General features: G+C 37.5%; 1 protein-coding gene across 3 annotated transcripts in view; it reads right to left on the bottom strand.

Annotated features, from left to right (window-relative positions):
• Window positions 1-392: 392 nt before the first annotated feature.
• Window positions 393-26,208, bottom strand: part of LOC123876084 — a 29,582-nt gene continuing 3,766 nt past the window's right edge. Inside the window, exons 3-15 of one of the 3 annotated variants that reach the window (XM_045922220.1) lie at window positions 17,803-18,116; window positions 12,113-12,219; window positions 10,457-10,620; window positions 9,063-10,138; window positions 8,114-8,234; window positions 7,130-7,525; window positions 5,912-6,019; window positions 4,925-5,091; window positions 4,294-4,416; window positions 2,473-2,535; window positions 1,641-1,731; window positions 1,040-1,142; window positions 393-530 (exon numbers count right to left, since the gene is read on the bottom strand). In XM_045922220.1, coding sequence (XP_045778176.1) covers window positions 479-530; window positions 1,040-1,142; window positions 1,641-1,731; window positions 2,473-2,535; window positions 4,294-4,416; window positions 4,925-5,091; window positions 5,912-6,019; window positions 7,130-7,525; window positions 8,114-8,234; window positions 9,063-10,138; window positions 10,457-10,620; window positions 12,113-12,219; window positions 17,803-18,116 — 2,885 coding nt within the window. In that variant the 3' untranslated portion in view covers window positions 393-478. The remainder of the gene's footprint in view (window positions 531-1,039; window positions 1,143-1,640; window positions 1,732-2,472; window positions 2,536-4,293; window positions 4,417-4,924; window positions 5,092-5,911; window positions 6,020-7,129; window positions 7,526-8,113; window positions 8,235-9,062; window positions 10,139-10,456; window positions 10,621-12,112; window positions 12,220-17,802; window positions 18,117-26,208) is intronic. The other 2 variants (XM_045922221.1, XM_045922222.1) reach the window with 2 other exon arrangements.

The following is a 26,208-nucleotide window of genomic DNA, read 5'->3' as shown; positions in this document are numbered from 1 at the left end:
GGTGCCTTCAAATCAAATCAAATCAAATTTCTTTATTTAATTATAATTTTATTTATATAGGCGTTCATCAGGGATATAAAATACAGTGGCATTTTAGCACAATGTAGACATCCTTAGGCCTCATTTACGCGAGAGCTTGTTTGACGTCCATTATAAAAGCGTCCCAATAAAATGAAATGCATTTCCCACACGTAAAAAGCTTTGACGTGTGAACAATATACTTGGGGAATACATTTGTACCACTTGGACTTCCATTAAAAAAGCTCTCGTCTAAATGAGGCCTTAAGTGACGTAAAAGTTTTCTCTATATGACGTCACCCTTTATGTGTCTCTGTGTAAAAAGACTATGTGACGGTACCGTTATCCTAGCAAACTAGAACTTTAGTATGTTAAACGCTAAATTTAGTTTATTTATTAGTTTATTACATTAATAATACAAGGGCTAGAGGCCCAGGAGTTTGGCACAACAGATTGTATGTCAGTATTGGTCCGTGTCGCCCGTCGGAGCAACTGAGTATACTGATGGGGGTCTGAAACAAAAAAAAAATCGTGATATTTTGTGATAGAAGTGTCCAACAAATAAATAATAACGATATCGAATCAAATATATAATATACAGGGTCTAAACAGAACGCAAAAACGAAGACAGGACAGACAGTACTGAAGATTACTAATACGATACCATAAAAAAAACTACGAAAACAATTGTAAGAATCCTGAATTTTTTAAAAGTTCACAATATATTGCAAATAAAACGTCTGATTGACGCTAGAGGTCAACAAACGTTCGGTAAATAGTTCACTCTACAAGATAATGCAAATGGTAATTGGTATTGGATCGTGTCATGATCACTAGTTTTTTTAGATTAATATCCTCGGATAACCTCTACACGTTGAACCTGTGTGCTTCGCGTAGGTTTTGGGAGGACATTCCAATAATTCAATGCAAATGTTTAAATAATACTTGCTTATTCTGACCGACGCTTATAGGCAATGCATCGTGTGGCTTCACTTTAAGTAGGTTTAATATAAGTAAGTACCTTAGACCTCTCCTTGGCGCAGGCAATCGGGAAGGCCGGGGCAGCGCAGACATGCGATCGACGCCTGTCGACGGTCGCGGCTGTTCTACTTGTGGCATCGTCACTGAGAATATATAGTATCATTATAGACAGAGTATACTCTATCTACAGAGAGAAATCAATATCCATACTAATATTATAAATGCAAGTGTGTCTGTCTGTCTGTCTGCTAGTTATTCACGGCCCAACAGTTGAACCGATTTTGGTGAAATTTGGTTGAGTTAGCTTTCATCCCGGGGACGGACATAGGCTACTTTTCATCCCGGAAAATCAAAGAGTTCCCACGGGATTCTCAAAGGCCCATCCGTTTGACCGATTTATATGAAACTAGTTCTGAAGTAGCTTGCATCCCGGAAATTGGCATAAGCAACTTTTTATCCCAGTAAAACAAATAGTTCCAATGGGATTTATAAAAAACTAAATCCACACAGATGAAGTCTTGGGCATCAGCCAGTAGTTTAGGCCTTTATTGCTACGCTATAAACTTCAACAAGATCCACAGTAAGATGCATAGCACTATGCATCTAACATTTTACAGGAAAAGCCGAATAAAAAATGATACCTGTCGCAGTTTTCTGAAGTGGCACAGAAGCGGGCCTGGACACTCGCAGCTGAGACGTACCCGCTATTGAGTAAGGCCGAGTTGTAGGAGGCTGTAACATTGCAAAGTTTTTTTTAAGGTTCCGTACCTCAAAAGAAAAAAAGGAACCCTTACAGGATCGCTTAGTTGTCTGTCTGTCGTGTCTGTCATCATGGTACGTAGGTAGGTTTTATAGCACAAGTAAAGGAAAAAATCTGAAAACTGTAAATTTGTGGTTACATCACAAAAAAATAATATTAAAATGTGTTCATGAACAAATAAATAATTAATATTTTCAATTTTCAAAGTAAGACTATGCCAAGTGGGGTATCAAATGAAAGGGCTTTACCTGTACATTCGAAAACAGAGTTTTATTTATTTTTAAGCACAATAGTTTTTGATTTATCGTGCAAAAAGTTGGAAAAAATTTCCAGATTACGGAACCCTCGGTGCGCGTGTCTAAGTCGCACTTGGCCGGTTTTTTCATATTAAGCCACCACCATATTGAACATATTCGAAAACATTGAAAAGAAGTTTTACATAGCGGACATCCTGATTAAACATGCGAGGACAAAAATATCCACAATTGCTTAAAACCTAGAAAATAACCTGTTTTCTTGATTCGCAGTCGATAAAATCGTATCATATCGAATTGACTATTTATCATGCACATGATTTATCTTTAGATGATCCTTTAAAGTATACAATATTATATATGTACAATGTACATAGATTTATTCAATTAATATGTATATAATATATATGTTGTTTTAATGAAAATAATAATAGTATGGTAGTGTGTGAGTGAACTTACAGGTGCGTAGTGGTTCCGCAGCGACACCGGCACGCCACTCGGCCCCACTGCGCTCAGCCGAAGCTTCACAAAATTGAACCGTATCACCAGGCCATACGGCATACGGCCCATAGCATAACAATACCAACAACCTTAATCGAAGGTTCGCTTCTATAAAATCTCTAAGCTCACAAGTCTAACTGAGAGATCTATAGAGCGCACTTAGACTTTGCTCAGACTTAAGACACTGTTAAAAAGAGACAGCGTATACAGCTGGCATAAATCTGTCTCGTTTTAACTGAAACTTAAGTCTTAAGTGTACTAAAGCCATAGATCTCAGTCTTAGGGCCTGTTTCACAACCGCCAGATAAACTTTATCTGATGGATAAAGTCATTTTGACTAATTCCTAATACTAAAACTGTCATAACGTCTTTATTTGTTTAGGGAAAGTACTTGTCACTTTTATCTGGTAGTTGTGAAAAGGGCCCTAAATATAGTGCTCTCCCTTTCACAATGTACCTACTGCGCGAAAATGGAGAGCATTGCTGATGGACCTGTCAATTTAATTTAGAGATTTATTTACTTTCTATGCAAGTATTTTGAAGTGAAATTAATTCTTAAGGCATGGGAAAAAATAGGTGAATCAAAAGTTGCCTGGAAGTGGCATCAAGAATTCGGTATGTTTGTAACTGACACAACCAAAACCAATCCCACTTAACCCAACCTAATTTGACCCAACCCGATTCAGTGTAATAGGATCTAAAGAAGTTTCACTTTTGCGTGTACGTACACAACGGGTACACGCAAGCAATTTTTTTTTGTTGGATTATGCTATGAGCCGTAACGTTGAACATACACAAACATGTAGGATTAATAACACAATAATTAACACAATGACAATGAAGGGTTAGTCACAAAATATTAAAATCACTTAAACACATCACGAAGGTTCAGTTGCACCAATAAAACGTAAAGTGGGTTGTCATGATAAAGGTAGTGCGACCCATACTGATTTTACTGACGGTCAAAGATTAGCGCTAATCGAAACGTAACTTTAACTACCTGTCGTACTAATGCAACTGGACCTTAATTTAGAAAACCACCACCATGATTGTTTTATTTTACCCCAAAGTAAACTAAAATGATCCACAACTATATTTTATACCCTATTTTTGATATCATATAATATTTGCTCTAAACTTCTGATACAAACTGTTGAGATGTGGATTACACTTTCAGCTTTTCCGTTTTACACTTTCAGGTTTTCCGTTATTATAAGTTGAGTACCTTCAAGGCAAGAGTGCAAAGATATCTTCTAGGCAAGTGCGTTCCAAGTTAGGCTGAAATCTATTGAGCGTTCTTTGACTTTGCTCAGATTTAAGTTCCAGTTAAAACGAGACGGATTTATGTCAGCGATATAACGGTTTGAAACCTGCTAATTTCACTCACAAACTTGTAATAATCCTAAGTATTCGTATCCTAAGGAACGTGTAAGTGAAGTAAGGAAGATTTTAAAAGGCGCTTGTTAGCTTTAGAATACCATTTTAGCCTAATTTTTTAAATCATCTAAGCTAATCATGACTAATATTTCTCTTTCCCCTCCAACTAAGCGTAAAGCTTGTGCTAGAAGCACAATAGCGCAACGGATGGAGTTTGAATCGCTAACATTTCACTGCGCTTCTCAACATTTGAGCTATTAAGGCTCAAAATCTTATGATCACTTGTTTGGTCATTCATATTGTTGCTTATAACTTAGCTTAGCTAAAGCTTATCATGGTAAATATCAAACCCCTTAGGTTAGATATTTACCATGATAACAAGTTAAGAGTAAAATAGCTTACATCTTTCGGCGCCACAAGTTGACTTTGCGGTCGCTCTCGACGCAAAGTCTCAGTTCCTTGTCGGACGAGTGCTGGGGGATTCATTAACGTTGGCCTCTCTTGTCTTTCTGCTTCCATTTCTCTCTGGAAGGATAACGCTTTTATAGTAAAACTAGATGATTTCCGCGACTTCGTCTACGTGGATTTAGGTGTTTAAAAATCCCATGATAGATAAAAGCATCTATGTTTTTCGCATTTATAATATTAGTATGGATAAAAGTTAAGAAATATTATCAAAAAAAACTACGTATGCATGTCAAAATGAAGAAAAAGTGTTAAGGGTCGATGATTAAAAAGTGTGACAAATTGAGCCAACGCCACGTGAATTTTTATGTAACATAACGAGGGAATGATGTGAGAGATCTCAGATGGAATATGGTATAACAAAGGAACAGTTAGGGCTCTTTTCTGGTACGTTGCGTCGCGCGTTGTTCTACTCCATATAACAAGCAAACGCTTCAGCATAAACATTCTCATACTTGACTATATGTTTGAGTTAACAGCGCTCCAGAAAAGACTCTTAGACGCGTACACTATTTGCCGTACCAACGTCCGCCCCGCTAACATTCACGCCGCGGGTGGAGGCACGCACCTGATGTGTTGCGATAGTGTAGGACTCCCGTCGTTGTGGCACGGCGAGCGCCGAGAGTGTGGGCGGTACAGGCGCAGTTGGACTGAGGGCGGGGTTGGACGCGTACACCCCTCGCCGTACCATCGTCCGCCCCGCTAACACTCGCGCCGCACTTGATGGTGGGTTGCCTACGAAATGGTATCATTACTTATTGATCTTGAAAAAACACACATCTACCTATTGCATCTACCTACTGTAACTTTCGTATGAAAAGCGATAATTTTTGTCGACAAATTAGCAAAGGCGAAATTGCTCAGTTCACGGTCCAGGGCCATTACATAAAGTTACCTTTTTTTTAATAAAATGTTTATTTCACATTATCTTGTTATATAGAACATAGGAACTTATCGGTCTTCTACGCATAATACATGAGCGTGTGCTCAGGAACTTCACAAACTTGTACTTCCTTTACCGTTCAAACGCAGACCAGCGAAATGGCTCACGAGTTCTGACATTTTTCGTTAATGCCATCCAATCAACCAACATAAAAATATCTTGTTCAGCGTTCCTTATACGAACCGCTAAGGTTCCACAAAAGCCTTTTCGTTATAGGTGTCACAGACAGTCCTCTGTGCAGGGCCTGCATGGAGGTTGATGAAACACCGACGCACGAGCTCCTTGAGTGCACGCACGGGCGTGGCAGAACAACGAGAACGCCATTAGGGGATCCCCAACCTCACTTCATGAAGCCCTCGGCAACCTGGGCGGTCTACTCAGCTTCTGGAGCGAGCTTGGATGGCTAGAGTGAAGACTTCGCCGGGGAGAGGCAACACACGCACAACAGACGGAAACATTTAAGTGCGGAAACCAGCCCAGATAGAAGAAAAAGAAGGTGTAGAACCTGGCCATCTATAACTAAGGTAACTTAAGTCTTCAAGCCAAGTGTGAATAGGCATCTTCAATAATAAAGCAAGGATGTACATAATGTGAAGAATTGTGTGTACTCACCAGGTATCCTATTAAGTTCCTTGTGTGAGCTATACTGTCGGAGTTTTGATGTCGGTAAACATGTCTTCCTTGGGATAGTTGCGGGCGGTGGCATAACACTGTACAGCCCTGGAATAATTACATTTATCTTTGATTATAACAATATATTGCCTGGAAGAGATCACTATAGTGATAAAGGTCACCCTCTGTTTGCAAATATTTCCTGTATTTTATTCTTTGTCATAGTTTTAGGAAATAAAGTGTTTAAATAAAATTAAAATAAATATTTTCACAAACCACCGATTTTGGAGGGTACAGAGATAGTTTGCGTTTCGGAGCAAGTCATGGGCTACGTTTTGCCCTGGAAAAACAAAGAGTTCCCACGGGACGTTTAAAAACTTCAATCCACGCCAATGAAATCTCAAGAATCAACTATTTAGTACAGAGATAGCCTGCATCTTGGAGATGGATATAGGCTATTTTTTATCCCAGAAAATCAAAGAGTTCCCACAGGATTTTATAAAATATACCTAAATCGATATAGATAAAGACACGGGCATCAGTTAGTATATAATAAAGTTGAATTCATTTGATTACGTAGAAAAGACTTGTAGGCTTAGAAATCCCATGGACAGGTACATCTTCCTCCCTCCGTCCCTGGCTTCCTCGTTTCTAATTTAAACCGCTAGGATATGGAACACACTTCTGGCATTCGTTTTCCCCTCCACTTTTAATATGGGTACCTTTAAGTCAAGAGTGAATAGGTATTGTTGTAAGCAAGTGCGCTCCATCTTAGGCTGCATCATCACTTGCCAGCAGGTCTGATCAGAAGGTTGCGTGTTCAGATCACGTCGGGGTCACCAGAATATGTAGCAGCGAATGTTACTGATAAATGAAATGCTGCTTACATATTTACACTTTGTATTATATGAACAAATATTTACAATATGGCTGTAGTTATAATAAAACTGTGGTATAAAACGAGGGCCGGAGCTTGATGCTAGACCGAGGTGTTGCGGTCTTGATGTTTCTAAGGTGAATTCGTTGAATGCGCTGCCCGGGGTTCGTCCAGGCCAGCAAGATATTTTGAATTGTTCCGAATTCAAATTGTGTTCTCTAAGTGACAGCTGCAAAGTGTGTTGCTTTCTTCGCAGCTGCCGGTCTTAAAAGAGGCTGCATGCCTCTACAATTGCACTAAAGCTATAGCTAGTATATAAATTAAAAAAAAAAACATCTTACCATTCTCCGTAGGCGAAACTCTATTCACGGCAGCTGGCTTTACCATTTGTGAGGGAGCCGATATTTTCTTCTCGGGATAATTCTTTGCAGCCATTATATCCCTTTTAGCGGATGTCTTTTTGACCATGGTGGCACTGTTAATGACTGCCGTGTTCAAATATGGCTTCCCCATGTTATCGTTTGAGTTTGGAGCCCTAGCGACGGTATACGATTTGTCGTTTACGTTAAAGTATGTCTTCCCCATATCAATAGAGTTCGGAACTTTATTGACGGTATACGATTTGTCGTCTACCATGTTATTATCGTAAATTGGGGATATGGTGCTGTTGATATCTAAGAATTCTTGCTTTACGCCCCTCTTGAGGAGCATGAGTGGTGTTGATGCTACTTGAGCGCCTGTTGAATAAAATATATTTTTTAACAATTTTTTCTTCTAATCATAACCCTTCCTTTCGGCTTTGCTGTAGTCGGGGAAAAAAGTAGTACGATAAGGTTGCCACTTTTTTATATTTATGGTTTGCTTTGTAGATACGTGTTTTCTGTAATAATTTTATGGTGTACAATAAAAGTATATGCATTCATTCGAATGATCCGTTACATAGGTATCTAAAGTGCAGACTTAAAACTACGACACTTAGGTCACATTTGAAAGCTCTCAGTCGGCTAGATTTCTTCCAAGCGACGTCTTGAACAATGATCAACAAACTAACACCAAACAATATTGAAGTATACGTATAAAACTTCTAAGCACACAGAGCGGCAGACGGCGGGAAACGACTTTGTTTTATACTAGGTTGAGCCTCAATAGCTCATCGGTAAAGGAGCGAACTGGATTCCGAAAGACCGGCCGGTTCAAACCCGTTGTACTATTGTCGTACCTACTCCTAGCACAAGCTTTACGCTTAATTGGGGGGGAAAGGGGAGTATTAGTCATGGTTAGCATGACTTTTAAAAAATGTAGAGATAGTATAGTCATTGACTTACGTGGATCAACGGTATCAGGCACACTCTCGGGCGGACTGCTGGAGCTAAAGGTGCCTGTATCCGTTCCTGTGCTCTCACTTGAGCCAACCATCGCCCGCTCTTGCATACCCCAATCCTGACACTACAAATAAAAAGCAATTTAGAAAATCAAACCGACTGTATAATCCAAATATATGTCTGTGATGTATAATCCAACATATATTAGTCGGCTGAATATTTTGTCTTTAAGTAAGACAGGAAAAAAGTTGAATACAGCGGCTATGAGCCCACATAGTACTAGTAGTAGTAGTATACACATAGTAGTAGTAGTAGTAGTAGTAGTAGTAGTATGAGCCACACAGTGGGCACAGTAGTATAGTGGGAGAATTTTTGCTGCCATACTCGAAATGAATGAATCTTTAAAATTTGCGTCATTGCCTGTAGGTTAAACGGACTACTACTTCAGCGTTTAAACTAGCATTAAAGTATTCATAAATTTTTAGCAACACAAATTTTCATCTGGCATATCAAAAGTACCGTTTATCTTTTGATTAAGGACTAAAATCGTATTGACATGACAGTTGACACATAGAGCAAATAAGTCGAATCCTTTCTCAAAAATCCATACTAATATTATAAATGCGAAAGTGTGTCTGGCTGTCCGCTACCTTTTCACGGCCCTACAGTTTATCCGATTCTGACGAAATTTGGTATAGGGTCAACTTATATCTCGGGGACGGACATAGGCTACTTTTTATCCCGGAAAATCAAAGCGTTCCCACGGGATTTCTAAAGACTCATTCGCTTAACCGATTTGTATGAAATTTTGTACCGAGCTAGCTTGCGTCCCTGTAATTCTAGTGCACTATAAGCTAACTTTAATATTTATGTAAAATTACGATAATTGAACGCCAACAGTTTTTAAGGTAGTCTGTTATTGCAAACTAGTTTATTAGGTTAAACAACTTACCTCTTGATTCAACGCCCTATCACCGGAATCGATAAGGCTCATGGTTGCAGAATTTATATCGATTATGTTATTATCATCTGCCTTCACGTGCACAACTGTCGCATCCAGCGCGCTAGTTGCAAAGGTTTTTGGAGAGGTTGGAGATGGTTTTTTGAAGGTTGCATTCCTTTTCGGAGTTTCCCTCATATGTTCTTCTGGTCTGTCGTAGTTATTCATCGCTCTCCGTCTAGACAGTAATTCTGAGGCATTTTCCATACTCTGTTTTGGCACTGTTATAACAGTTTGGTTTGGAAGTTGGATAGTTTTAACTGGCGATGTATCTACTTGGTTCACTGGATTTGAAGGTTTGTCCGGTTCGCTCGGTAATGCTTTCCTCGCCAGTGACAGCTTTTGTCTCGCCTGTATAATCTCATTTAGTTCCTGTTTATCGAGGGTAACATTCATACTACTCTTGCCTTGATCGACCGCTTGCGTTTTAGGGATGCCCATATCTTTATAAAAAGTATCGTCGCATTGGAAAGTTCTGTTCATATTTTCCTTTTCTGCATCGTTGTCTCGCCTGAATTTATTATTGGAATAATGCAGAGTAATAGTCTCACTCATTTCACCGTTGGGTTTGTTTTGAGTTTTCGGTGAGTTCTTGGGTTGGGGGACCCCTAAATTGTTATCACAGTTTTCGTTTAGAACTTTCACTGTATCAATCTGACACGCCTCTTCCTTCGCTTTGGTGTAACTTTCAGAGTTTTTGATCGAGTCTCGTTTGGTGACACTATTATATAGGTGACATCTTGGTCTTGCAGAGAGGAGTTTTTCGGATTGTTCCAAATGAGTGAATGTTGCTGAACTAAATATATTTGTGTCATTTGTTTCAGTTTTGGCTTTCGATGAGTTTGAGACTACGTAAGAGGAGTTGACTGAGTTGACTAAACTGGGCGGTAGAGAGTCCATGAAGCTATCGTTGTCAGGATAAGTAGTTTGGGAAAGGAAACTAGTGCTCATATCCTTTTCGTCTAAGATGCTGAGTGTCATACTTGTCATCATAGGGTCTATGCTATCCCGACCGGACATCGGTAGCCCTGAAAATGTTTTATATTTTATGAAGAACAAATTTATTAAATTTAACATAACTATTTTCAGTAGCATCTAAAAACTATTAATAATTTGCCAGATGAAACCTTCAATGTATTTTGTTGTTTAGGGGTTGAATTTTGAAAAATCCTTTCTTAGCAGATGCCTACATCATAACAGCTAGCTGCATGTCAAATTTTACCCTGATTGGTCCAGTAGTTTGAGCCTAGCGATGATAGACAGTCAGTCAGACATCTTTTTTTATAGCTACCTATACTCATGTAAATATATTTGCAATATCATTTTGGTTCCTAGAGAAGTTTTACCTGAGTCTCTCTGCGATTTCCGGCTATCCATAGACTCGGCGTTGAAGTTCCCAGAGTTCTCCAGCATCGAAGAGACGAGACTTGGCGGCGACATGCGCATGAGTGATTCGCCACTCCGGTACATGTTCATGCTGCTACTTTCCTGCATTACATGCATTATGCCTCTGAAAAGAGCAGAAAAAATTATAGTCATAACAAACAAGAGTTATTAAGCTTAAAAATAGAGTTATTAAAGTTAAAAATTAACGTATATTAATGACGTACAGTAAATTACGTAGTAACGTACAGTATTTAATTACGTACAGTAATGGCAAAATAACACTTTTTTTGGAATGTAACCATAAATTCACGGTTTTCTAATTTGTCCCTGTACTCGTGCTATAAAACATTGCTATCTGCCAAATTTCATGATTCTAGATCAATGGGAAGTACCCTATAGGTTGTGATCCCCTTGACGGGTCTTGAAGACAGACAACGAAATGATCCTTATAAGGGTTCCTTTTTGTCTGGAGATACGGAACCTTAAAAAAAGGTATATTATACCTTAAATACAATATTCGCAACATTCGTCATCTATGAAATTAAACTTTTACAGATAGTCAATCATTTCTCTTCTTGCCAATAATAAAAATTAAATGTATATATATTATGTTTGTGTGTGTACATATGTATGTGTAAATCTGTTTAATTAAAAGTCGATAAAAATAGATTTCCGGCCAATCATTTGAAATGACTCGACGTAGAAATAAAAAGCCGTGAAAGCGTTCAACACAAAGGAACGAAAACGACAATCGTTAGCGTAAGACTTTGACTTTCAATATGTGTGTAATATTTTATACTTAAAAAAATCCAGTCAATTTTAGACTAGCCTTTGACAAGTTTACAAAATCTATTAAAAGTATGCTGCTAAAAAAGCATAATATAATAATCGAAGATTATGATAAAAAGCCAGGATTTGACTCGCTCCAACCATGCGCGGGTTGCAATTGCTTGCACAGTATTCCGTTCTATTCATTCCATCAGCCTGTATACGTCCACTGCTGGACATAGGCCTTTCCAAGAGCGCGTCACCAAACACGGTCCTCCGCCTTCTTCATGTCATCGGTCCAGCGGACGTGAGGTCATCCCACTCTGCGCTTACCAGGTACGCGGTACAGTATGGCATAATATTATAGTAAATAAAACATTTGAAAAGAGCAACCGCCGAGTTTCTTGTTGGTTTTTCTCAGTAGGAACGGCATTTCGAACGAGTGGTAAATTATTTTAACTATTCAAACGCCAGATAGACTGACCAGTTGAGGTAGTCCAATTTAGAGAAAATTTCACAACATTGCAAAATTAGTCACCAATAGAAACCGTTTGAGGGTAGGAATTTGCCAGGACCTTGATCTCCAGGAATGAAGGAACGGCCGAAAAGGGAGATTTTAGTAAATACTGTATCATTCTTCATTTTCTGGAATGGAGACCGCGTACCGGTAAGCGCAGTGTGGAACGACTTCCAGCCCGCTGGACCGGTGCTCTGAAGAAGATTGCGGGGAGCGGGCGGATGAGGAAGGCGGAGGACCGTGTTTGGTGGCACGCTCTTGGAAAGGCCTATTTCCAGCTGTAGACGCATACAGGCTGATGGAATGGAATGGAACTCTTAATTTTACTCACTTGTTGAAAGTGTTGTGTATGTTGTGCGCCGGCTGCGAGAGGTCGATGTTGATCGCTTTGAACGGCACATGTTCGGGCGTCGAGTTTTCTCCTTCGGTATCTTCAAGCTGTAAGATAGAATCAAGCGTAAAATTCACTTGTCTGTATGATGCCATGCCGTCGAAATTGGTAACTGATTTTTCGACCATACTTGGATTAAGTTGAAGTTTTGCAGACACGTGTGGTTTGGATGACAATAGATGCTTGTGTCTCCAATTAGCGTCTCTGATGATGAAGGTGGAAATTTTTAGGACAGGTTTACATTTTATTTATTATTTTGTGTCTTCGGGGCTATTACATAATTATCTAAGGGCCTGTTAATGGAGAGAATTTATAATGTTAAGGTTTAACTTAATTTTATAATTTTTTTCTTATTTTATCTAAGCGTAAGTATTGAAATGTTTTTATTTGAGTTACGTTCTCCTGTTTCTTAAACTCAGACTTTTTGCTTAAATAAAAGTCTACGCCTGCCTCAAATAAAATGCTTAAAAACTGTATAATTTCTTATGGCAGAAGCCGGTCAATGCATTCAACCAAAAAATCTTCATCTCACGTAACTATTAGACTTGCTCTGAAATCGAAAGTGATTTGTAGTCACGGCATCGATTTCATAACAATCACAATATTGTCTGTATATCGATGTGACTTTACGTTGTATAAAATAGATACATATTTAGTTACATTTATAGTATCCTCGTGTATGTTCCGTTTTAGACGACTTTTGAAAACTAAATAATCTAACTGATGCCATTAAAATAAGGTGTAGCCTCAATAGCTCAACGGTTATAGGAGCGGACTGAAATCCGGAAGGTCGGCGGTTCAAACCCCACCCGTTGCACTATTGTCGTACCTACTCCTAGCACAAGCTTTACGCTTAGTTGGAGGGGAAAGGGGAATGTGAGTCATGATTAAAATGGCTAATATTCTTTTTTAACAAAAAAAAACTAAAATAAGGTCAAAGCAAATATAATAAGATAATAAAGAGTGAATTTACTTCCCATTTTAGAATATGAATATATTTTGTAGATATAAAATATCCGTTTTTAAAGTTTCTGACAAAGTGACTTACACTTTTAGTAACTTAAAAACCACATTCACTAAGGATACCCTATATAAACAGACCTTAAAACGATCGACAGAATTTGTCCGAAAACCAATGACTAGATTCGAAAGCCTTTGCTTACAAAATTATTCGATTGTCCAAGTTTGCAAAGAAAGTTTTGTCTAACTGACTCATATCGTGTGGGTGTATCCGTATTTTCCATTCTACCAATGAATTAACGTCTATCCGGCGTCTATGTGTTATCATACGGATAATAATATCTTGTTAGTAAGCAAACGACGTAGGTCACGAAATGTTTACTCTTGGCAATGACAGTCGAAGACGTCACATCTACTCCACAGACCAAGCTATGACGTAATTCTCAGATATCGCGGAAATAGAAAAGCAATGTTTAGGTCTTGGACGAATTGTTTAGGTGTAAGATGGAACGCGTTTCCTGGAATTTTAAAATGAGGTTACCAACATGCCTACATATTGTAAGTAGGTAGAAGTTGTAGCCATTGTTACCTAAATGCCAAAAAGCTTCGAAAAATAGGGACTAGCATGAAAGTTTTGGGCACTTCGGTAACCACCAATCAAAAGGTGCCAATCAAATAATATTTAATTGTGGGATATCAGGAATTCAAGTTTTTAAAGAGGCTTAGATTCAAATTGTCCCCAGGAGCTTCACTACATACGAACTAGTTTGGTTAAGTGTGACATCATCTCGGTCAAATTCGAATTTCCTATATTGATTTTACATACTTGCAAATAAATACTAAATATAATATGAATATGTAGAAGGTTGTGTTTCCAATTTACAGAAACATCGTCTCTGTAGCATAAATATCACTTTACAAGAGTCACAATTACTTAGTGTAAAATTTTACAAACCCTATGACTGCACCAAGTCATGGTTTACATATTGCAAAACATGCTTTGAGATATTAACACGAAAAATCAAAGAGTTCCCCACGGGATTAAAAAAAATATATAACTACACGCGAATGAAATCGTGGGCATGATCTAGTTAAAAATATGTATGGCTTAAACAGGCCAAAGTTAATTAATAATAGTGGAAAACTGAATTGAAATAATTTAATAGATAAGTAATTGGATATAAAACTGCAATTTCATAAAGAACAAAATAGCATTATAATGCAAAATGCAGAATTGACACTGAGAATATGAGTAGGTTTATGAAAATGCAACACTAGAAGCAAGTATCGTATATCACTTTACGCAATGCTAAACCGAGAATAATATTTCACGTAGGAATTGATGTCTGTCCCTTTGCGGTGAGCTGTTACCTGAGTTACGTAGGCATACTAGTTTTATACCTAACTAGCAGATGCCCGCGACTTCGTCCGCGTGGATTTAGGTTTTTCGAAATCCCGAAGGAACTCTTTGATTTTCCGGGATAAAAAGTAGCCTACGTACTAATTATCTATCTCCATTCCAAATTTCAGCCAAATCTGTCGAGTGGTTTTTGCGTGAAGGAGTAACAAACATACAGACACACATACAGACACACATACACACAAACTTTTGCCATTATAATATTCTGTTACTAACTACAAACTAACCAATAAAGTAATTATTATCTTTCTTCTTGAAGACAGAAGATTGATAACCTAGTTATATCTAGCTGATGCTTTAAAATACATCCATACTTAAAATAACTTCATGTATCAACAAGATAAAGTTGAAAACTAAAACCCGACTGCGATCGTCTTAATAAACGCTGAAATATTATAGCAAAAATTGTTTTTCTGTCGCTTGGTATATTTTAATTTTGTAGTACATTTATATTTATGAACTCAGAATTTTCTCCTCTTTCATTTGACACCTCACTCGATACAATAGCAAAAAAAAAATTTTGGAGACCCCCACTTTTTTCATGTAACATCCGTTAGGTTAATTTTTTTCGTATAAAATGTAGCCTATGCCACCCGGACCTTTACGACGAACCGATTGACACCTCATTCATCAAAATCGGCCCAGTAGTTTAGGCGCTATGGTGGAACACACAGAATCTGGATACAATCATACATACACATGTACATACATACATAAACTGCTAAAATCATAACCCTTCCTTTTGGCTTTGCCGCAGTCGGGTAAAAAATACTCGCAGTGTGGGACGACATCCAACCCGCTGGACTGACGACCTTAAGAAGGTAGCGGGAAGTGGGTGGATGAGGAAGGCGGAGGATCGTGTGTGGTGGCGCGCTCTTGGCAAGGGCTATGTCCAGCAGTGGACGCAAACAGACTGATTGATCAAAAAATAATGTAATCACAAAAAATATTTTTTTTTGGGATATGATGAATAATAATAATAAACTATGATTTAACGTGTTTCTTTATCTCTTCACTTGTTCTGTGAAACATTGCTCAAATTTCATGATTCTATTTCAATAAGATGTACCGGGTACCCTAGGTTTTGATTTAATTGCGAGCGTCAAAATATTTATTTTTTATTGCGTTGATTTAGAAGCTTCATTTTTTTGTACAGCTCCAAGGGTCCATAGTAAGTCAAGGGACCTAAATACACATTTGAGTTCTAAGAAAAAGCATGACGACAGACAGTCAAGGAAGAAGACAGACAAGGAAGTGGTCTTATAAGGGCTCTTTTTTCCTTTTGAGCTACTAAATATATTAACTCTAAAACGCCTAGGCACAGAAGAAAAAATGTTAGTCGCCCTAAAATAGGTCAACAGTTGATACTAACTGGCAGTTAACTAAGAGACAGTTATCTCGAACTAAAAATATAAGCTATAAAAAGATCAGCGTTACCAAATCGTCTGTAACGGTATCAATGGACGCAATAAACTGCGCGTGACCGACAGATCCGAGTTGCTTTCAATTAAATTCGATACCATGATAAATCTAATAAATCCCCGCTCAGAATATCGCAATGATTGACTTTGGTTCTCATATTACGAACACATTATTCAGTTAGTGTCAGCTATATATACCAGCTGTGACCTTGAACCTGCTCAGTGGGTGATTTATCGATCTATTTGTAATAAAGTGAGATGGCACGGCGGGGATATCTATATCGCTGCACGATTGGTACATCAGTCAATCTTTAGTTTCTTAGCATAGAACAGCATGTCAACGGTCAACCATATTGTACATTTAGACTGATCGAAAGCCAGATCACCATCATCATCGCGTACCCTATTCGAAACGAAGGTTGGCAGTCATCATACGAAAAGCCAACTCTTTCAACTTAGGGTAACTAAACTAAGTTAACCCACTTACAACATTTCTAGAATTGCATCGTCACTACCCATCAATCCAGGTCAAATCGCAGACAAGGCCTTGCTTGAAATGGAATAAAAACAAAATCTGCCTGGTTTTTGTTTTTATTCCATTCCAAGCTAGGAACGAGTTATTCCATTTCTAGGAACTATAATATGACGAAGGTTTAACGTGACTAATACTCCTCGCGCCGCGACGGATGTCTGGCTACTCTACTTTACTAAAAGTTCAAGATCGATTAAATGAGTTTCCCATAAAACTGTTTAGTGATTGTTTTTATGCACCAGTAAACGGTAAATACAGACTATTTATACAACAGCAGTTGTGATGTCATTCCGAACAATCAGATTCACATTGGCGGGTTCAACTGCCTTAAATTAAAACGAAATTACCGGTTTTTTGGTGCGAAACGGCAAATACAGATGTGCTGATGTTTCGGATGCTGATTTTCATGGGATTGGTTAATTAAGCTCTGACCAATGTCAAACAACTACTAATACATAATAATAATAAAAAACCCGTAACACAAATGACAAAATTTTCAGAGCTAAAATTACATGTTCAGCCCTTGGATGAATAAATACTGTTCAGCCCACGTTTTTCGCATTAGACGTCGAAGAAAGAAGACAGCACGCTCTATCACACTAATATTATAAAGGAGAAAGTTTGTATGTGTGTGTGTGTGTGTGTGTGTGTATGTTTGTTACTCCTTCACGCAAAAACTACTGGACGGATTGGACTGAAATTTAGAATGGAGATAGATTATACCCTGGATTAGCACATAGGCTACTTTTTATCCCGGAAAATCAAAGAGTTCCCACGGGAATTTTTAACACGCGAACGAAGTCGCGGGTATCAGCTAGTAATAATTAAACTTGTGAAGGAGTACTTGATAATGTCATTCCCTATACCACTTCATCGCGAAACCTTAAACCCCATGACTATTTTCAGTGTTAGCATCAACGTTGGACGTTTGCAGATGATATGTGTGTGTGTGTGTGTGTGTGTTTGTTATTCCTTCACGCAAAAACTACTGGACGGATTGGGCTAAAATTTAGAATGGAGACAGATTATACTCTGGATTAGCACATAGGCTACTTTTTATCCCGGAAAATCAAAGAGTTCCCACGGGATTTTTAAAAAACTACATCCACGCGAACGAAGTCGCGGGCATCAACTAGTATTAAATACTAATTTGAGGAGCATAGACTGATGGATGTGAAAACGTGGACAGAGGGTGAGATGCAACCTCAACGATGATTTAAGCGTGTCCTGGCTCGTCCGGAACGTGCGGTCAGCGGACAAGTTGGCATGTCTAAAGATGCTATAAATAAAATAATACCTGTGGGTCATCGTCTTGGATCACGCCCCGCCTCTTCATCGCGAAATCCTTAACCACATGGCTATTCTCGGTATTGGTATCAACATTGAACGTCTTCAGTCTCAACATGGGGCTGATTGGACCCAAGGGATTGTTGTATTTGTTGTATGTCAGATACTTGTTCGGCGAGGAGTTGAGTGATGGATGTGGGGACATAGACGGCGGGTTGGATGAAACTTCGACGATGCTTTGGATGCTTGGTCTTTGCATGCGCTTCTTTGGCCTGACGTAAGTGCGCGAGTCGAATTTGTGTTTATCGGGCAATGCCACTTCATCTGAAACAAACATTATCATTACAGCTTTTGTTGTTATTAGGGTTCCGTACCTTAAAAGGAAAAGGAACCCTTATAGTAACACTGTCTGTCAAGAAAAACTATAGGGCATTTTGTCTGGTAGGTAGGTCTTACAGTACAATTAATAAAGGAAAAAATTTGTAAACTGTGAATAACTTGCGGTTAAGAACATCATAAAAAAGAATTAAATGTGTTCACGAAAAAATGAATTTACTAAATCACATAGGTATAGTGGCACAGTCCGGTCCGTAATTAACTTGCAGTGTTACACATAAAAGTGTTATATTCCTCGTACGATCGTACGGAACCCTTCGTGAACGAGTCCGACTCGCACTTGACCAGTTTTTTTACTCTTATTTCGACCGCGTAAAGGTAACTATTCTAGATCATGAGAAAATAAAGAGAAATTACATTTCTTCGAGATTAATTAAAATAATTTCCTATCAAAGTTTACTTAAATATTTAGGCTAATTAGTTATTAAGTACTTCATGTATACGGAAATAATTTCCATTTACCGTTAGTACATAACGTATTCACTGTCGTTATTTCGTACCGTTATGTAAACTGGACTGCAAATGACATCCGGACAAAAAGAAACAGATTGCATATAATAGATTCGCCAGGCAATCTGCCAATCGAAAGTGGTGCTGATGGGCCGAACACACAAAACGCTACGCGACCGGTCGCGATTCGACGCCATGGGAGATTTGTGACGTCTGTTCAGACTCTCAGAGGATCTACTATGAAAACGGGAATGGGATGGAAAAACCGGCTGAGTGCGAGTCACACTTGCGCACCGAGGGTTCCGTACTCGGGTATTTCTTCCAACATTTAGCACGACAAATCGAAAACTATTAGGTATGCATACTAATAAATAAAAATCTGTTTTAGAATGTACAGATAAGTCCCTTTCTAATGATAGGCACCCCGTTTGGTATAGTTATCTTACTTTTTACATGACGGACACGACAGACGGACAAACAGACAGACAGACAGACAGTGATCCTATAAGGTTTCCGGTTTTCCTTTTGAGGTACGGAACCCTAAAAAAGATAGAGTTTGCGTGATATCACGTAGTAGTGAGATTGCGTGGTACAGGTGTGTTTCCGGCGTGTCCGATAAGACGTCGATTTGTCTGACATATCTAGGGCAAGAGACTACTACGTGAACAATTAGTGAAAATCAAAAAGAAAATGGCGGCCGGAAGCTTTCCGTTGGTTGCTTAATTAACAGGAAACGTTCTTCGTGTATCATTATGATTGACAGTAAAAAGGGTGAACATTGTATAATCAATTAAGTTACAGCAAAGAGCCAACAATATATGAGTAAGTAGTTAGATGTAAAAGGATGGTCGTGCTTTGGTTCTGATGGAAACCTTTCAACGTATCCAATTTATTTATTGAGAGGTTGGATGGACATATTCATACAAGTACCCTGGAATAGGTGTGAATACAAAATGACAGTAATTTTTTGTACCGATTCGGATCACCTCACTGCCGTCCTAACAAAGAGTGCAATAAGTCGAGTTTTTGGGCAAATTGACTTAAGACCATATCCGTAATCAGGAAAATGAGCTCTATATTTTCGCCTTAGACGTCTTTTTTGTATCTTCAGTAGTTTCTGTTCTGTTGGTTATCAAAACTGCAATATGTAATATTACGATTTGTAAGTAGCTAATCATAACCGCGAATATCTCGAAAGTAGTCGAAACCTAGTTATTGCTCTCTTCGTTAGGACGGCAGCTCACTGAGCGTACTGAGAATTGACACTCTGTGGCAAATGATCTTCGTGTTGACACTCTATGTTGATAGATGTCTCACGCTCACATGCCGATCACAGCTGCTATCAACGCCAAATTAGCGACAGTCAAGTTGCTTCAAAAACACGTCGGCAATCACAAGTCTAACGTGTATTAGTAGATGTCCGTACGCGGGGTGTAAACCTTGAGATTTCGCATTTAGGTTTTCACAATAACTTTGACCCCACGGAAAGAACAGGATTTTTAGAAATTCCACCTGAGGCAAGCTGGGACCTAGTTATTGTATGACTCGTGGACGAATAACCACTGAATATTTTAGGCTTTCAATTAGTGCGTTTCTTCTTAATTAATATCAGGGTATGTTGAGTTTATCGTATCGTAAGTCAAGCCAATAAAATAACAAGTGCAAATTAAAAATTTATAACACCCCCGACAAGTGAAGGTTACAGTAACTAGAAAAGAGCTGATAACTTTCAAACGGCGGAACTGATTTTCTTGGATTACTAGCTGATACCCGCGACTTCGTTCGCGTGGATGTAGATTTTTAAAATTCCCGTGGGAACTCTTTGATTTTCCGGGATAAAAAGTAGCCTATGTGCTAATCCAGGGTATAATCTATCTCCATTCTAAATTTCAGCCCAATCCGTCCAGTAGTTTTAGCGTGAAGGAGTAACAAACATACACACACACACACACACACACACACACACATACAAACTTTCTCCTTTATAATATTAGTGTGATAGCTAAGAACACTCTCGATCAAGCCACTTTTCAAACAAAAAAACTAAATTTAAATCGGTTCATTAGTTTAGGAGCTACGATGCCACAGACAGATACACAGATACACACGTCAAACTTATAACACACCTCTTTTTGGGTCGGGGGTTAAAAACGTAAAACCTAGAGCTATGTTACCTACTGTATATTTTACGACCGACCTTATCGGGTAGGAATTTGCAAAATGTAGACTAATCTGTATTCAATTATATCTAGGAACTAGTAAAGCCTGTGCTCCTATTACAAAGTCAGGTTTGGTATGAAAGTGAAAGCATAAGGAGACCACATTTGAATGCTATCCATGCGTAGGTGTCACCACTGTCACCGTAAAGTGCCCATGGGTACGTGATGACATCATTATAATAATTGTAATTAGTTGAAGACATAAAAGGATTTGCTTATCAAATCGAGGCTAAATAGGACAAGCGTGATTGACTTGTATTAGGTACTTGAAGTTGTACGAATAAAAATTGTTCTGTTTTCAAATATCTGTACCTACCTTTTTATCTTTACCTTTAAAAGGACTCATTGACTGACTGACATATTATTTTGTTATTCACATAATATCAAGCCTCAAACAGCTAGGTCTCTAAGCGTGGATATAATTCTTGTATATAAAGTAGACCTCCTCAAAAAAAAGTAATATTCAGAAATTCCTCTCGTACGAAGCCAGATGGCTTAACTAGTACCTACTACATAAATAAAATCATTATGGCAATGATCTAAATCTAGCTAGTATCTAAAATGATTGCGAAAAGAGTTCTAAAAACGAAACCGTAGAAACCTAGGTAGTTAGCCTGTGGTTCATATTTTCTAAAGGTTGCAATAGAATTTACGTTAGCCGCCTACGTGGTATAGAACAAGCCTATAGAAGGTTGTTAGATAAATCAGAAATTCGATACAAAACTAAACTCTTCAATGAAGTTTGCGTTATCTGAGCTTTTAGTAAAACTTTTCAAGTTAATGTTAACTGAGTGTAAGTTTAATAAAATTCTAGTAAAGAGCCGTTATAACCAAGTGGTAAAGACGTTCGCCTCCTACTCGGAAGACCAGGGGTCTGGTCTCGGGCACGCATCTCTAACTTTCAGTTTTGTGGCGTTTTAGGCAATTAATTAATATCTTTCAGAGACCCATAAAGGTGAAGTCCCAATATTTTAATTAATTTTAACCGCAATCTATCAAGAGCAATGTTCATAAAATACTTAATCCCATTTATGTACACAATATAATTCAGACTGAAGAGGATTTATGAATCACTTCTCTCATTTTGATTAACGGTATTGTAATTTGTAATCCTACTGAATAAACACTTGATACAATGCAATCATTTCTTGGTTCTCACAAGTGAACATTCAAGTTTTATACGCAAATAAAAAACAACAAAATCTGTTGTTATTTCTGGATAAACTAGCTTTCTAATGGTGAATGGATTATTATTAATTAAAATCGGTTCAGTAGTTTCAGAGTTTATCGGTTAATAAATAAACAAATCTTTCCTCTTTATAATTTTACTAACTGAAGCCCGCGACTTTGTGGGCGTGGATTTACGTTTTTCAAAATCCCGCGGGAACTCTTTGATTTTCCAGGATAAAAAGTACCTAGCCTATGTGTTAATCCAGGGTATAATCTATCTCCAGTCCAAACAGCCAAATCCGTCCAGTAGTTTTTGCGTGATTGAGTAACAAACATCCAAACATCCACACTTTCACATTTATAACATTAAGTAGGATAGAAAGTATAAATAGATAAACAACAGCCCACTCAGAATTTAACATTAAAAAAATAAATCATTATCAGTTTTGGAAGTTCAGAAGAGGAATTTAACTACGTACTCTCTTATAAAGAGATGAAAACATGTCTCAAACCAAAAAAAGAGATAATTTACCTTTTATTTTAATCATGATTAATATTTTCTTTCTTCCCCAAATTAGTATCCTTGTGATTTTAAAAATGAAATTAAAATCTTTTTATGAAAGAACAGACACGACAATATTGTAACGAATAAGTTTCGTACTACCTGTGTATCTTGTGTTACTAGTATTCGTATAAGCCCTTATACTCCTTGAGTCCTTGATATATTGAGGTTTATGATTGGATGATCAACTTTCGTAGATCTCACAGGTGGATCAAAATAATTCAAGCTGTGGAATTATAAAGGTGAACGCACATTTGTTACCACTACAGTTGCACGTAAGCACGGTACGTACATGCCACGCATTAAAAATTTATTAGTAGAAAATTACTTGCAACCTTACCTTGCACCTAACCAAAAGCAAACAATGTACCTATACCTAACGAGCATTTTTTGCAACTGTCCTAAGTCTTTCGTTAGATATAACATCGCCTTTGGAGTATGTGAAAGACTCATTTAAAGGTTTTTTTTAATTTTATTTAATCAAAAAAAACCCCTTGAGGGTCACAAAATAAATATTAAATTAAATAAATACTCAATAGTATTTACTTTTCAAGGTCTTTGAGTGAAAAATATTATGTAGGTACTTAGTTTATCCTAATATTCTAATTATCCTAATCCATATCCATACTAATATTATAAATGCGAAAGTGTGTCTGTCTGTCTGTCTGCTACCTTTTCACGGCCCAACAGTTTACCGATTCTGACGAAATTTGGTACAGGGTTAGCTTATATCCCGGGAACGGACATAGGCTACTTTTTATCCCGGAAAATCAAAGAGTTCCCACGGGAAATAGTCAGTTTTCCTCATTCTGGTATTCTTAAGGTTGCCTGGTAGAGATCGCTAATTAGCGATAAGCCCTTCTTTTGTATCTTCCTTTTTTATTATGTATTTAGCGAATAAAGAATATAAAAAAGTACTCTGAGTAAGCACATTCGTCGCGTACGGTGCTCATCAGTACGTAATGTGCGAGCATGATCTCTGAGTCTGTAGAGCGCAAACATGGAACAAGTATCGGCACTCAACTGGTTTTGCAGCTGACGACATCAGTAGACCGGTAAGGTGACAATTTATCTGTCTAGCACAGTCGTATGCACTATGCACTTTTGGATTTCTAGTTACGACCAAACTGGGCAACTGACCCTTTTTGGAAAGTTTAACAAGGATAACTGAATCTATCTATACAGCTCAAACGAGTGGGTCTAGAAAGTTGAGACACGTAGTTTATCTCTATAACGATCTACGTAAGTACTGGGCGTAAAATAAGATTTTGAGAAATTCTAACTGGACCCTTATATGACTTGAAAATCTACGTCTACAAGTCGTACAGTAAAATCTCGTATTAAAATATTGGAGATATTACTATTATATATATATATAGCAGCCCAGCAGTATTGCGAAGCAAAACTATGTTAACATGTAAGGGATGTAAATTAAAAAGTCCATAGCCAGAAGTAATGTTACAACGTAAGTTAGTTAAGAGGGGTCTCTCCGTCACTCGCTTCATACAAACGTAGTTCCAATTTCATTTGAATATTAAGCAACCAAAGTCCATGAAATACAGACATATTCTAGAAACTAATATCTATGTTTGTGGTTTTCCAGATTTCTGTTAAAATATTCAATGTCAAAGTTACGCGGTCTTAAAAATTTACATACAAATCTTTGAGCCCCTGTAATTTTAAAACTACATATTTTTAGAAAAATCTAAAACACCACAGACATAGATATTAGTTTCTAAAATATGTCTGCAAAATTTCATGGACTTTGGTTGATATTCAAATGAAATTGGAACTACGATTGTATGAAGCCCTGAGCCCTGTTAAGTCCCATGGCTGAAGAAAACACTCCATTTTCATTGGATTTTGGCAATGTCGATAAATTAATTGGCTTAATGCGCTAAAAATCAGGAAATTACGGTAAATTGACCTTGAAAACTGGCTCAGTCCTTGTGTGGAAAACATTTTCTAGATAACAAACATTGCGGAAAATAAACGGTCAAGGCGACCGCGACAGTAAAAATGTCGAACATAATGTATGTATTGTATGTTACCAATTACTGTGTATGGGTATGCATTTGCCAGGTAATTTTTTTTAGAGATATCTAGCTATTGCAGAGTTTCGTAGAGTTTGAATAAAAATACTAAATAGGCTAAGCTTTCAATAATATAAATAATAATTATGATTGTAGAGAAAATTAAAACTGCAAATGTGTAAAAAGATACTTAGCTATACATCTTATATATAAAAATCAATGTTTGTATGTTTGTGTTCTATAGGTGGCTAAACCGCTGATCAGATTGTTATGAAACTTTGGTAGGGTATTCTGAGGGCGCCCGAGATGGTTCCTGCATAAAAAACTATATATATATATAAATAAAAAAAATCATGTTTGTTTACGGCATTGCAACGCCGGGTACAGCTAGTATACTATAAATGTAGATTGTAGATGTAGGTTAGTAAGTAGGCTATGTTTTAAACATCTATTCATACAAATGCATGTCTTACTACAGTTTTATTATGCATGCATTGTGTGAAAAGGTGGTAAAAATGAAAATAAAATTGACTCAGAAAGTATTAATTTTGGGTACTCATATCGCAAAGTCAGACGTGCAATTATTAAAAAAAGCCAAGTGCGAGTCAGACTCGCGCACTGAGGGTTCCGTACTCGGGTATTTTTCCAACATTTTGCGCGATAAATCAAAAACTATTATACATAAAAATAAATAAAAATTTGTTTTAGAATGTACAGGTAAAGCCATTTCATATGATACCCCACTTGGTACAGTTATCTTATTTTAAAAATTGAAACACGTTTTAATTTTTTTTTTTAAATGATGTTACCACAACTTCGCGGTTTTCAGATTCATTCCTGTACTTGTGCTATAAGACCTGCCTACCTGCCAAATTTCATGATTCTAGGTTAACGGGAATACCCTATAGGTTTCTTGACAGACGCGACGGATAGACAAACAACGAAGTGATCCTATAAGGGTTCCGTTTTTCCTTTTGTGGTACGGAACCCTAATTAGGTTAAAACGTGTCAAATATAATAAATATATAAAACTTAGTAGACACGTATTTTATGTAGTTTCATTAGATACCTATTTTTTAATAAAGCACTAACATGTCTGTATTACTAATAGTTAATAGTAGTGAGAATAACCGCTATCAAGGTTTTATGACAAACTTGTTGAACAAGCTGACACAATGTATCATTTCTACATCCATATACGAAGAGTAACTGGAAGTTCAAATAACATACCTATAAGGCTAGGTATATTTAATTCGGAAGTAAGACAATTTAGCTCTGTTCAAAGAAAGATGACCTTTTTAGGCCTCTGTTGTAAATTTAGTTTGGAAAATTCTTTTCTTTCGTTAAAAAATAAACGAAAAATATATTCAGAAGTAGGATAAATGCTATTATTTACATTATGTAAAAATCTTCATCCTTACCAACTCATCGACGGCCCACTACTAAGAACGGGTTTCCTCTCAGAATGAGAAGGGTTTAGGCCATAGTCTGCCACACTGGCCATGTGCGGATTGACAAAAGAAAGTAATTTTAGTAAGTTTAATTAATGACTAGTTTAGTTTATTCCAGTAGCATTTTAGACGAAC

Source organism: Maniola jurtina, chromosome 21, assembly GCF_905333055.1.
Source record: "Maniola jurtina chromosome 21, ilManJurt1.1, whole genome shotgun sequence".
Lineage (NCBI taxonomy): Eukaryota > Metazoa > Arthropoda > Insecta > Lepidoptera > Nymphalidae > Maniola > Maniola jurtina.
Note: the sequence above shows the minus strand (reverse complement) of the source record. Positions and strands in the feature narration are given on the sequence as shown.